The sequence below is a fragment of the Salvelinus namaycush genome, chromosome 18, assembly GCF_016432855.1.
Source record: "Salvelinus namaycush isolate Seneca chromosome 18, SaNama_1.0, whole genome shotgun sequence".
NCBI classification, from domain to species: domain Eukaryota; kingdom Metazoa; phylum Chordata; class Actinopteri; order Salmoniformes; family Salmonidae; genus Salvelinus; species Salvelinus namaycush.
The window spans coordinates 39113782-39126028 of NC_052324.1; the positions used below are offsets into that span (position 1 = coordinate 39113782).

The 12247-nt window shown below is 41.9% G+C and overlaps 2 protein-coding genes across 2 annotated transcripts in view; one reads left to right on the forward strand and one right to left on the reverse strand.

Annotated features, from left to right (window-relative positions):
- LOC120063425 (protein mono-ADP-ribosyltransferase PARP8-like) overlaps window positions 1–1651 on the forward strand; it is an 88537-nt gene extending 86886 nt beyond the window's left edge. The window contains exon 27 of the mRNA XM_039013795.1: window positions 909–1651. Coding sequence (XP_038869723.1) covers window positions 909–1011 — 103 coding nt within the window. The 3' untranslated portion in view covers window positions 1012–1651. The remainder of the gene's footprint in view (window positions 1–908) is intronic.
- A 2450-nt stretch (window positions 1652–4101) lies between these two features.
- si:dkey-3h3.3 (uncharacterized protein LOC100144568 homolog) lies at window positions 4102–11858 on the reverse strand. The gene is made up of 4 exons (XM_039013796.1): window positions 11613–11858; window positions 8967–9944; window positions 8073–8290; window positions 4102–5835 (listed from the first exon to the last, which is right to left on the reverse strand). The coding sequence occupies exons 1-4, from the start codon at window positions 11634–11636 to the stop codon at window positions 5766–5768; spliced, it is 1290 nt and encodes a 429-aa protein (XP_038869724.1). The 5' UTR covers window positions 11637–11858; the 3' UTR covers window positions 4102–5765.
- Between the last annotated feature and the right edge of the window lie 389 nt (window positions 11859–12247).

The following is a 12247-nucleotide window of genomic DNA, read 5'->3' on the forward strand; positions in this document are numbered from 1 at the left end:
ACTAGGGGTTAAGGTAGAAGACTAGGGGTTAAGGTAGAAGACTAGGGGTTAAGGTAGCAGACTAGGGGTTAGGGTAGCAGACTAGGGGTTAGGGTAGCAGACTAGGGGTTAGGGTAGCAGACTAGGGGTTAGGGTAGCAGACTAGGGGTTAAGGTAGAAGACTAGGGGTTACGGTAGAAGACTAGGGGTTACGGTAGAAGACTAGGGGTTACGGTAGAAGACTAGGGGTTACGGTAGCAGACTAGGGGTTAGGGTAGAAGACTAGGGGTTAAGGTAGAAGACTAGGGGTTAGGGTAGAAGACTAGGGGTTAGGGTAGCAGACTAGGGGTTAGGGTAGAAGACTAGGGGTTAAGGTAGAAGACTAGGGGTTAGGGTAGCAGACTAGGGGTTAGGGTAGCAGACTAGGGGTTAGGGTAGCAGACTAGGGGTTAGGGTAGCAGACTAGGGGTTAGGGTAGCAGACTAGGGGTTAGGGTAGCAGACTAGGGGTTAGGGTAGAAGACTAGGGGTTAGGGTAGAAGACTAGGGGTTAGGGTAGCAGACTAGGGGTTAGGGTAGCAGACTAGGGGTTAGGGTAGCAGACTAGGGGTTAGGGTAGCAGACTAGGGGTTAAGGTAGAAGACTAGGGGTTAGGGTAGCAGACTAGGGGTTAGGGTAGCAGACTAGGGGTTAAGGTAGAAGACTAGAGGTTGCGGTAGCAGACTAGGGTTAAAGGTCCTTTAAAGAAAATAGATGTTTATCAAAGAGGTTTGTTATTAAAGAAATAACACATACCAGTATTTGATAATACTAGTGAATAAACATTTACGTTTGACATTTTCCAAGAGTTTAATTAATAGCTCGAGTTCCCACAGGAAATTTGTTCTGGATACTGAGAAGTGGTGTTCTTGTGTGATTCTTCTGGTCCAGTTATGAAGATGGCCAGGTGGGAGATACGAGCATCAACACACAAGACGCTGGCATTCATCGAGAGATCCTACGAGTCATCGGCAACCAGACCGCCACAGGATGAACAACACAGAAATACTGCTGCCTCTCCTCCACCTCTCAGCTCAAAGCTGGATTTTAGAGCTGCGGAGGCCCGTCGTACAAAGGGGTTTCCTTCCGATCAACGCAGAGAACACACAAACAACTTCAAAGTTTGAAATCCTCAAAGAAATAGCTACAGTGAAACCCACCACACATATCTACAACTGAAACACAACAAAACTCGAGGGAAGAACACATTTTGCTAAGTTTCTAAATACTATGAAGAATCCTGTTTTTCCTGAAGACACAGTACGTCTCTATTTGACTCATTGGGACGATTTCATTCTTGTAGAGAACATTTAAAACGGTAAAACTCTTTGGTGAATATTTTGAGACTTTTTGCTAGTAGATGTGGGCCTTTTCGGGAAAAATAACTAGGAAAAAGTTCCTTCCTGTCTAGGAAAAAGTTCCTTCCTTTCTAGGAAAAAGGTCCCATCCATCTGACCTGGTTTACTATAGAGTTGTACCTTTTTAAAGTACAATGTATACTGAAGGTGTTGATATGCACTGTTTCTTAATGCTATATTCTTGTTCCAACAACTGGTTCATAACCTGAAAAACTACAACTTATTTTACACTTGATTATTTTTGGTGTGGGTGTGTATGTATGTATGTACATATACACACACACACACACACACACACACACACACAGTACCAGTCAAAAGTTTGGACACACCAACTCATTCCAGGGTTTTTCTTTATTTTGACTATTTTCTACTTTGTAGAATAATAGTGAAGACATCAAAACTATGAAATAACACATATGGAATCATGTAGTAACCAAAAAAAGTGTTCAACAAATAAAAATGTATTTTAATATTTCAGATTCTTCAAAGTAGCCACCCTTTGCCTTCATGACATCTTTGCACACTCTTGGCATTCTCTCAACCAGCTTCACCTGGAATGCTTTTCCAACAGTCTTGAAGGAGTTCCCACATATGCTGAACACTTGGCTGCTTTTCCTTCACTCTGCTGTCCAACACATCCCTAACCATCTCAATTGGGTTGATGTCGGGTGATTGTGGAGGCCAGGTCATCTGATGCAGCACTCCATCACTCTCCTTCTTGGTCAAATAGCCCTTACACAGTCTGGAGGTGTGTTGGGTCATTGTCCTCTTAAAAAACAAGTAATAGTGCCACTAAGCCCAAACCAGATGGAATGGCATATCACTGCAGAATGCTGTGGTAGCCATGCTGGTTAAGTGTGCCTTGAATTCTAAATAAATCACAGACAGTGTCATCAGCAAAGCACCATCACACCTCTTCCTCCATGCATCACGATGGGAACCACACATGCAGAGATCAACCGTTCATCTACTCTGCGTCTCACAAAGACACAGCGGTTGGAACCAAAAATCTCTAATTTGGACTCCTACCAAAGGACAGATTTCCACCGGTTTAATGTACATTGCTCATATTTCATGGCCCAAGCAAATCTCTTCTTCTTATTGGTGTCCTTTAGTAGTGGTTTCTTTGCAGCAATTCGACCATGAAGGCCTGATTTACACAGTCTCCTCTGAACAGTTGATGTTGAGATGTGTCTGTTACTTGAACTCTGTGAAGCATTTATTTGGGCTGCAATTTCTGAGGCTGGTAACTCTGATGAACTTATCCTCTGCAACAGAGGTAACTCTGGGTCTTCCTTTCCTGTGGCGGTCCTCATGAGAGCCAGTTTCATCATAGCGCTTGATGGTTTTAGCGACTGCATTTGAAGAAACTTTCAAAGTTCTTGACATTTTCCCTATTCACTGACCTTCATGTCTTAAAGTAATGATGGACTGCCGTTTCTCTTTGCCTTTTTGAGCTGTTCTTGCCAAATAGGTATTTTACCAAATAGGGCTATCTTCTGTTTACCACCCCTACCTTGTCACAACAGAAATGATTGGTTCAAACGCATTAAGGAAAGAAATTCCACATTCACTTTTAACAAGGCATACCTGTTAATTGAAATTCATTCCAGGTGACAACCTCATGAAGCTGGTTGAGAGAATGCCAAGAGTGTGCAAAGCTGTCATGGCAAAGGATTTATTTAACACTTTTTTGGTTACTACATGATTCCATAGTTTTGATGTCTTCACTATTATTCTACAATGTAGAATAAAGAAAAACCCTTGAATGAGTAGACGTGTCCAAACTTTTGACTGGTACTGTGTGTGTGTGTGTGTGTGTGTGTGTGTGTATGTATACACACACACACACACTTTATATTGGTAACCATTCCATGTAGACTGAGGCACACAGCGATATAATGAGTAGAATCGACATTAAGGTCAGTATTCAATCACGACCCTCGGATGATCTGCATTTTAGCTCAGTTGACATTTTAAAGGTAATTTCCCATTCGAGCCGACATCTGCAGCGTTTACTTAGGCCATCTCCTCGATCGTGGTAACATTGCCTTTAACTGGTGCATAGCCCAAAATGGCCGATCGGATTGAATCCGACCCTGGTGTAAGAGCTTTGACTGACACGTCAAAAAAATGAGTGAAAATGTATGCTGTGTTAATTTAGGAAGTAGATCCATTTCCTTCACATATCATACCGAGAAATGTATATATTGGTTTCTTCTCCTTTTTATAGGGGGTCTACTGGTTTACAATGGCAGAGACTTTGATTCCAGTCAAGAATTTATACATATTACTGTATGGATGTGATCCATCTGCCAATTCAAAACTTCCACACTTACCACTCACAACCAGTTCAACACCTATTTTCAAAAATAAAACATTTCAAATTGATATTTGTACTTTTGATTTAAAACTATGGGTGGATGTATAATCGACACACCAATCTAAAATAACATTTTAAATAGGTTTTATTTTGTTATGGGGCTTCTATACATATTAAGCATTGGTGTTTACTGCTTGTTGTTTATATATATTGCTGTGATTTTAATGACCAATCAGAGCTCAGATTGATGTATACTAACCCTTGTCTTCACTGTAAGTGATATATTTCTAAGAATGGATGTTAGTTTAAAGTAGACATTGGTCATAGAGGACACCAACCACTCTGTACATGATACAAGTCTTAAGTTTCCTAAGAAAACAGTACTGTAAACAGGTCATATTTTTTTTAAATAAAACAAAAATGAAAGACTAATGATTTTACCATTTTAAATATATGTCAGGTTTATTGTAACAAATATAAAACACAGACGGGGAGTTAATTAGCAACACATTGTTCATTTGTATTCCATAATTCCGTGGCCAAATCACATGAATATGATTTAATAATAATATTGTTTTAATATCGGTCGTGGTAATACCAACCTGACCAATACATACAGTGAAGCACAGCTGGACGTTGGTTTCGTGACTTGGTTTAAGATTCCAAAGACATGTTGTGACTAATATTTTTTCATAATCTGTATTACTGACATTATAGGATATCTTGACATTTTTAGCAGTACCACACAGTATCATGTATCTAATGAAAGGGTATATTGTTGCACCTGGAAGCACATAATCAAGTGTACCAAGGGATGACATCATGAATATCCATAAAAATAAAATAAAAAGGAACTCAAAAGTACAAATTTAAGTCAAATATTTCACAGGAAATGTTAATCAGTTGGAGATGAGCAATATGATGGTCAGCGGTATATTTTGATCTCATCTGTTTTGTGAGTTTCTTTTATCTGGATGTCTTTGTATTTTTAAGTATTATGTTATTATGCTACTTAGCATTTGGTGCCTTATAGACATGAATTAATGGTAATATAACAATACATACTGAATATATTGTCACAACAAGGCCAAATATTTTCTGTATTGAGTTTTTATGGCTTTTTCTTTATTCTGCAAATGAATTCAGCTTTTTGGGGCTTTTTACAAGTTATGAAAATAGTAGCTTATGTACTTGTTTATGTTCAATAAATTAAAACTTGCTGAGAAACCACAATTTGTTAATTTCTTTACTCAGAATGGTTTCTGTAAGTGGGAGTTGGATGGAGATGGGGGGGAATGGGATTATTATTTTGTTATTTTATTACATCTTAAACTCAGTGTATTTCTTAGTGTTGTTTTATTTTGAGTGGCAGCCTACAAATAAAACTTTGGTCAAGGTTTGTTTTTTCAGCACGTCAGCACGTAGGGCACACCGAGTGGTGTCACCTCGTTAGTATGTGTTACACTTATGCTGGTTGCCGTCTCGTTAGTGGTAAGATGTTTTACCTGTGCTGGCCCAGGTGATATTTAAGAGTGGCTAGCCCAGTGCTCTGGTTGTCTTGAGAGATGTGGAGGGTTAACACCTTTTAGTTGGCGCTCCCTGTGTGATTTCTACACAAACATTCCTTTGTCTGATTTTCCCTGTTTTTTTTTGTTTTGCTCACCTTTTTGTTTTGTTTCCCTGTCTTTAAGTTTGGTGTGGCCTTTTGTTTGCCTCTTCTCGGGCAGATCTAGTGGGCGCTCATGGTGGGTGTCGTTAGTACGGTGGGTTCGTTAGTTTTCCAGTTGTTGATGCTAGTCAACTCTGTGTACACGCCCATGAGTGTCTTCCAGAACCCCTCCTAAAAACCTGTTTTGTTCCGATTATCAGTGACTGTTAAGTTCCTCTTCTGTTTCAGTGATATTATTTGGTTTTCTTGTTGGGGAACGTAACAATCCTAATTTAACAAATGTAATATCAGTAACACAAGAGTTACCCGAAAGCAGCTGTGTGTACCACATGTATTCGTGACCTCTTTTTCTTCATTCTTGCATATTGGTAGTTGCGAGACATGCAGACGAGATGTCAATAGATTCCTTTGACCTTCAGTTCATCCTGTAGACGTCTCAGGTAGTCAGGGTCAGGGTAACCATAGCTGGGAAACCATGGATATAAAAACAAAACAAAACTTATTCATAACTACTGTCTCCCCTTTTTTTGAGTTTGTACTTCCTATAATGGAATTTAAGGGAACGCTTCAATCTTGCAGCTCTAATGCAGTGTGATGCCGTTATAATGCATTGAAAGACATGTTATGAAAATGTATAATTAAGCAATAAGGCCCGGGGGGGGTTGTGGTATATGGACAATATAGAAGGTTGGTGGCACCTTAACTGTGGAAAACGGACTTGTGGTAATGGCTGGAGCGAAATACATGGAATGGTATCAAATACATCAAACATACGGTTTCCGTGCGTTTGATTCCATTCCATCTGCTCCGTTCCAGAGATTATTATGAGCCGTCCTCCCCTGGCCGATTTACCGCAACGCGGGGTGCCTGGACACAGCCCTTAGCCGTGGTATATTGGCCATACAGCACAAACCCCCGAGGTGCCTTATTGCTATTATAAACTGGTTACCAACGTAATTAGAACAGTAAAAATACACTGCTCAAAAAAATAAAGGGAACACTTAAACAATACAATGTAACTCCAAGTCAATCACACTTCTGTGAAATCAAACTGTCCACTTAGGAAGCAACACTGATTGACAATAAATTTCACATGCTGTTGTGCAAATGGAATAGACAAAGGGTGGAAATTATAGGCAATTAGCAAGACACCCCCAATAAAGGAGTGGTTCTGCAGGTGGTGACCACAGACCACTTCTCAGTTCCTATGCTTCCTGGCTGATGTTTTGGTCACTTTTGAATGCTGGCGGTGCTTTCACTCTAGTGGTAACATGAGACGGAGTCTACAACCCACACAAGTGGCTCAGGTAGTGCAGCTCATCCAGGATGGCACATCAATGCGAGCTGTGGCAAGAAGGTTTGCTGTGTCTGTCAGCGTAGTGTCCAGAGCATGGAGGCGCTACCAGGAGACAGGCCAGTACATCAGGAGACGTGGAGGAGGCCGTAGGAGGGCAACAACCCAGCAGCAGGACCGCTACCTCCGCCTTTGTGCAAGGAGGAGCACTGCCAGAGCCCTGCAAAATGACCTCCAGCAGGCCACAAATGTGCATGTGTCTGCTCAAACGGTCAGAAACAGACTCCATGAGGGTGGTATGAGGGCCCGACGTCCACAGGTGGGGGTTGTGCTTACAGCCCAACACCGTGCAGGACGTTTGGCATTTGCCAGAGAACACCAAGATTGGCAAATTCGCCACTGGCGCCCTGTGCTCTTCACAGATGAAAGCAGGTTCACACTGAGCACATGTGACAGACGTGACAGAGTCTGGAGACGCCGTGGAGAACGTTCTGCTGCCTGCAACATCCTCCAGCATGACCGGTTTGGCGGTGGGTCAGTCATGGTGTGGGGCAGCACAGCCCTTCATGTGCTCGCCAGAGGTAGCCTGACTGCCATTAGGTACCGAGATGAGATCCTCAGATCCCTTGTGAGACCATATGCTGACACATGCACATTTGTGGCCTGCTGGAGGTCATTTTGCAGGGCTCTGGCAGTGCTCCTCCTGCTCAAAGGCGGAGGTAGCGGTCCTGCTGCTGGGTTGTTGCCCTCCTACGGTCTCCTCCACGTCTCCTGATGTACTGGCCTGTCTCCTGGTAGCGCCTCCATGCTCTGGACACTACGCTGACAGACACAGCAAACCTTCTTGCCACAGCTCGCATTGATGTGCCATCCTGGATGAGCTGCACTACCTGAGCCACTTGTGTGGGTTGTAGACTCCGTCTCATGCTACCACTAGAGTGAAAGCACCGCCAGCATTCAAAAGTGACCAAAACATCAGCCAGGAAGCATAGGAACTGAGAAGTGGTCTGTGGTCGCCACCTGCAGAACCACTCCTTTATTGGGGGTGTCTTGCTAATTGCCTATAATTTCCACCTTTTGTCTATTCCATTTGCACAACAGCATGTGAAATTTACTGTCAATCAGTGTTGCTTCCTAAGTGGACAGTTTGATTTCACAGAAGTGTGATTGACTTGGAGTTACATTGTGTTGTTTAAGTGTTCCCTTTATTTTTTTGAGCAGTGTACATGTTTTGTCATAGCCTTGGTATATGGTCTGATATACCACGGCTGTCAACCAATTAGAATTCAAGGATCGGACCGCCCAGTTTATAAATGTCTTGTAATTAGCTCATTATGCGTATAAGTTACGCATTACAATATGTAACCATTCTACAGAATGGAGTGCATCCCATCCATACTGTACTTACCAACTGGTGCCTCCGCTTCTGGAGGTTTTATGGTGGATATCGTTCCACGTGACCATATTTTCCATGCCTGTGGTGGAAGATCGTCCAATAGTGAACGTGAGTCGCTGGTCGAAGGCCCTGGTCAGGAGAGCCAGAACATTCCTACCCTCTGAGGAATCTGGGAGATACGCTGTACGTGATGCACCATGGTAAGTCTGACCCGGGTTGGGATGCTCCTCCTACGTGACCAAGTCAGTAAGAGTATAACGTAAGAGGATCGACATGAGCAAGGCTTTGTGTAGATTTTTAGCATCTTGATCACGTAAAAGGGTGGGTGCTTGGGGATGCAAGGTGATTAGTAGAATATGTGATTCTGGGCATCGCTTCGTTGAAGGAAGGACATTCGCTAGGAAGGATGTAAACTAGGAAGGATGTAAACTAGGAAGGATGTAAACTAGGAAGGATGTAAACTAGGAAGGATGTAAACTAGGAAGGATGAAAACTAGGAAGGATGTAAACTAGGAAGGATGTAAACTAGGAAGGATGTAAACTAGGAAGGATGTAAACTAGGAAGGATGAAAACTAGGAAGGATGAAAACTAGGAAGGATGTAAACTAGGAAGGATGTAAACTAGGAAGGATGTAAACTAGGAAGGATGAAAACTAGGAAGGATGAAAACTAGGAAGGATGTAAACTAGGAAGGATGAAAACTAGGAAGGATGTAAACTAGGGAGGATGTAAACTAGGGAGGATGTAAACTAGGGAGGATGAAAACTAGGGAGGATGTAAACTAGGGAGGATGTAAACTAGGAAGGATGTAAACTAGGAAGGATGTAAACTAGGAGTGCTGTGCATGTTATGTGCCCATGATAGAATAGTGGCTTCGTATGTAGTTTGAATGTTTAACTCGCTCACCTTCTGTATTCCACTTGGAATGTGGTACTGAATCACGATTGTTCCATACGTCTCATATCCAGACAAACAAGATCTTTCCTTAGTAACAGTCATAGTACCGCCATTTGGCTGCGTCCCCTTCAATTCCCCATAGACTGCCCCACAGGTTGGACAGACAGGTTTGGTCTTGAACGCCTGCTCCAGACAGCCTCTACAGAACGAGTGTTTACATTTCAACGTCTTCTTTGTGTTCTCTTTAATGGGGTCCAGACAAATCGGACATGACTCTTCTTCCTCGTCCGACTGCTTGTTGCGCGTAGTACCAGAGGCTCGGGCGCTAACTCTCTGGGGTGTCAGGGGTCGTTGTGATGTCACGGCGGAACTGGAACAGTGCCGTAGAAAATCCTCCAATAGCACAATATGTATGTAGCGCCCTGTCACTGTAATGTTGTCTTTACTGGGGCTTCCTTCAATCAAAAGTTCAGGAAACTGTCCCTGCAAGCTTTTGTAGTGTTGTGGATCCAACCTGTAAGTCTTCACTTTCAGATCTGTAGCGAGTCTCTGATAGAACGTGACAAAGCGCTCTCTGGCGAAATGGACCCGAACCGGGTCTTTTCTGTGGCTTTGAAAGGTCACCACCATTTTGTCACCAGGTTTATGAATTAAGACGTCTTCCCCTTGGATTCTCTTCAGCTCCTTCGAGCATCTCTGTTGGATAAAGTCCCAAACGACTCCAACTATCGGCACTGCTTTCACTGAAGTAGGTGACCGAGGACGCTGTTGGTGACGAAGAGGACTGTCTCTGAGATTGGGGGCAGCAACATATCTGTCTAGACTTGACATCTTCACAAATAGGTCCTCTATTTCATCAAATGATCCCTGCACTTCGTAATGCAAGGTTCCTGTAACGCGGTTACCACATTCAGTGAGAATGTACTTCACCTGGTTAGGCTCTATGAAAGTGTTTGGATCTACAGTGAGAGTAACATCTGAAAATACCTGAAAAACATGAAGGGTTCAGCAAGTTCAATATGTAAATGAGTGTGGCATAAATAGCACAATGACAGATGGATCATTATTAGGCCTAAATGCCGGTTTCTGACCAAACCCGCACTGTAAAATACATCTAGTTGTTTCAACGAAATACTAATAAAGAACTGAATCCAGAGACTCTTTTTTTGTTTTGTTTACTCAACTTTCGGTCAAAGTGTTACCTGAACTTCACATTTTTAGGCAAAAATTCAGTCGACTTAAAAACATGTGTTCACTCAAATTGTCTCGTGTTCATTCGATTAGAAATTATCATTTGGGCATCTTACCAAAAATAAAAAAGAGGCTATGGACATAAGAGGCAGAGTCGCAAAGAAAAAGCCATATCTCAGACTGGCCAATAAAAATAAAAGATTAAGATGGGCAAAAGAACACAGACACTAGACAGAGGAACTCTGCCTAGAAGCCCAGCATCCCGGAGTCGCCTCTTCACTGTTGACGTTGAGACTGGTGTTTTGCGGGTACTATTTAATGAAGCTGCCAGTTGAGGACTTGTGAGGCGTCTGTTTCTCAAACTAGACATAATAATGTACTTGTCTTCTTGCTCAGTTGTGCATTAGCTAACACAACGTGCCATTGGAACACAGGAGTGATGGTTGCTGATAATGGGCCTCTGTACGTCTATGTAGATCAGTCGTTTCCAGCTACAATAGTCATTTACAACATTAACAATGTCTACACTGTATTTCTGATCAATTTGATGTTATTTTAATGAACAAAAAATTTGCTTTTCTTTCAAAAACAAGGACATTTCTAAGTGACGCCAAACTTTTGAACGGTAGTGTATATGTTAAAAGCACTGTGTGTGTTTAACCAGTGCTTGACTGTGTAACCCGTGCTTGACTTGGACTGAAATAGGTGCCGGTATCCATTTTGGGTGCCGGTACTGTTTATATTTAGGTGCAAGGAGCTCCACAATACTTTTGAGCTCATATTCTATAAGAGAAACAGGAGCTCAAGCAGTAGAAATGTTATGTGCCGGTACTCAGCTCCGGTGAGCTCCTGCCCACGTCAAGCACTGTGTGTAACGTTACCTTTTTTTTATAGTTAAAATGCCCCCAAAAATAATGTATCGTTTTATGAACCAACACATCATTTTAAAGTGACTGAATTTTCGCCAAGTTTTCTCCAATTATAGCTACATTTGGCCAAACTAAATATTTTTAGTTCAGGTAACACTTGGCCCAAAACGTTGAGTAGATAAAAAAAATGTTTAGTGTGACTAAAACTGGTTGCCACCTGCATTTTGATTAACTACAGCCTATCATGAGGCAATATGCCTGGGCTGGGTTTCCCAAAAGCATGGTAGCACAAAAATCCTATTTCGTCCATTTAGTTTCAATGGAATTAAGATGATATTAGTGCTCCGATGCTTTTGCGAAACCATTTCGGTCTACCATAGAGCTCGATATAGCCAAAACGGACTCAAATCCACATGGCCAAGTATGCTGACTCAACCACGTCGACTGTAGGTACACTGTGTATAATTTGGGAATCATCCGATTACATAAATGAGTAATTTGAAATGTAATGAGCAAGTTTAAATGCGTTTTAACTATAAATACTATTTCATATAGGCTACATTAGAATGTTGTTTTTTTGGTACACATTACATACCTCTTTCGATGACGCATTTGCCATGGTGCAAGTATGTTATTGTGCGTCCTTCGTTGCTATGCGGTAGAGCCAACTAACTTTCCTTTTCCCGCGGGTCGCTAAGTCTAGTTCTGCAGTATATAGGAACAAATGATCAAGGCTATATTGTCTTTACCGAAGTAATCTATTTGGTCGATGTTCGTCCGTTTATTCTTGAGTCGCATTCAGCATTTTTCGAATTTCAAACCGATCCTAAACTGTCCAACCTTTTTTTTAGTTTCGTTTTCATAAAGGGGAGTGATCTCTTGTGTTTATCCCAGATCAGCCGCTTCTCTTCGCCCGCTAGAGGACAGTAGAACACTGTATATACACCCATTCACAGAGACGCCACTACTACTCTAAGCGAGATGGTGCTGTACTCCACAAAAGTGACAGCAGGTATCTTAATTTCTATTTACACTGTGATCCTATTTGTTATAAAATTGCTTTCATTGATTATTTCGTCGATGCGCTACAATGCTAAATCACATAGCCGTACACATGTTTTAAATTCGGGTAAAGATAGTTGGCATATTAGATTGGCTAGAATTGAATGTAAATGTGGATAAAACAGCATCCCACAAACAAAACATCATCCCGAAACTATATTTCATGAT

What these genes read in the sequence shown, in the direction of transcription:
- si:dkey-3h3.3 (XM_039013796.1), bottom strand. Translation starts at nt 11,636, where the DNA reads ATGGCAAATGCGTCATCGAAAGAG. An exon ending in CAAATGCGTCATCGAAAGAG is followed by an intron (nt 9,945 to 11,612) that starts GTATGTAATGTG and finishes CATGTTTTTCAG; the next exon opens with GTATTTTCAGATGTTACTCT. An exon ending in AGAAGCGGAGGCACCAGTTG is followed by an intron (nt 5,836 to 8,072) that starts GTAAGTACAGTA and finishes ATGGTTTCCCAG; the next exon opens with CTATGGTTACCCTGACCCTG.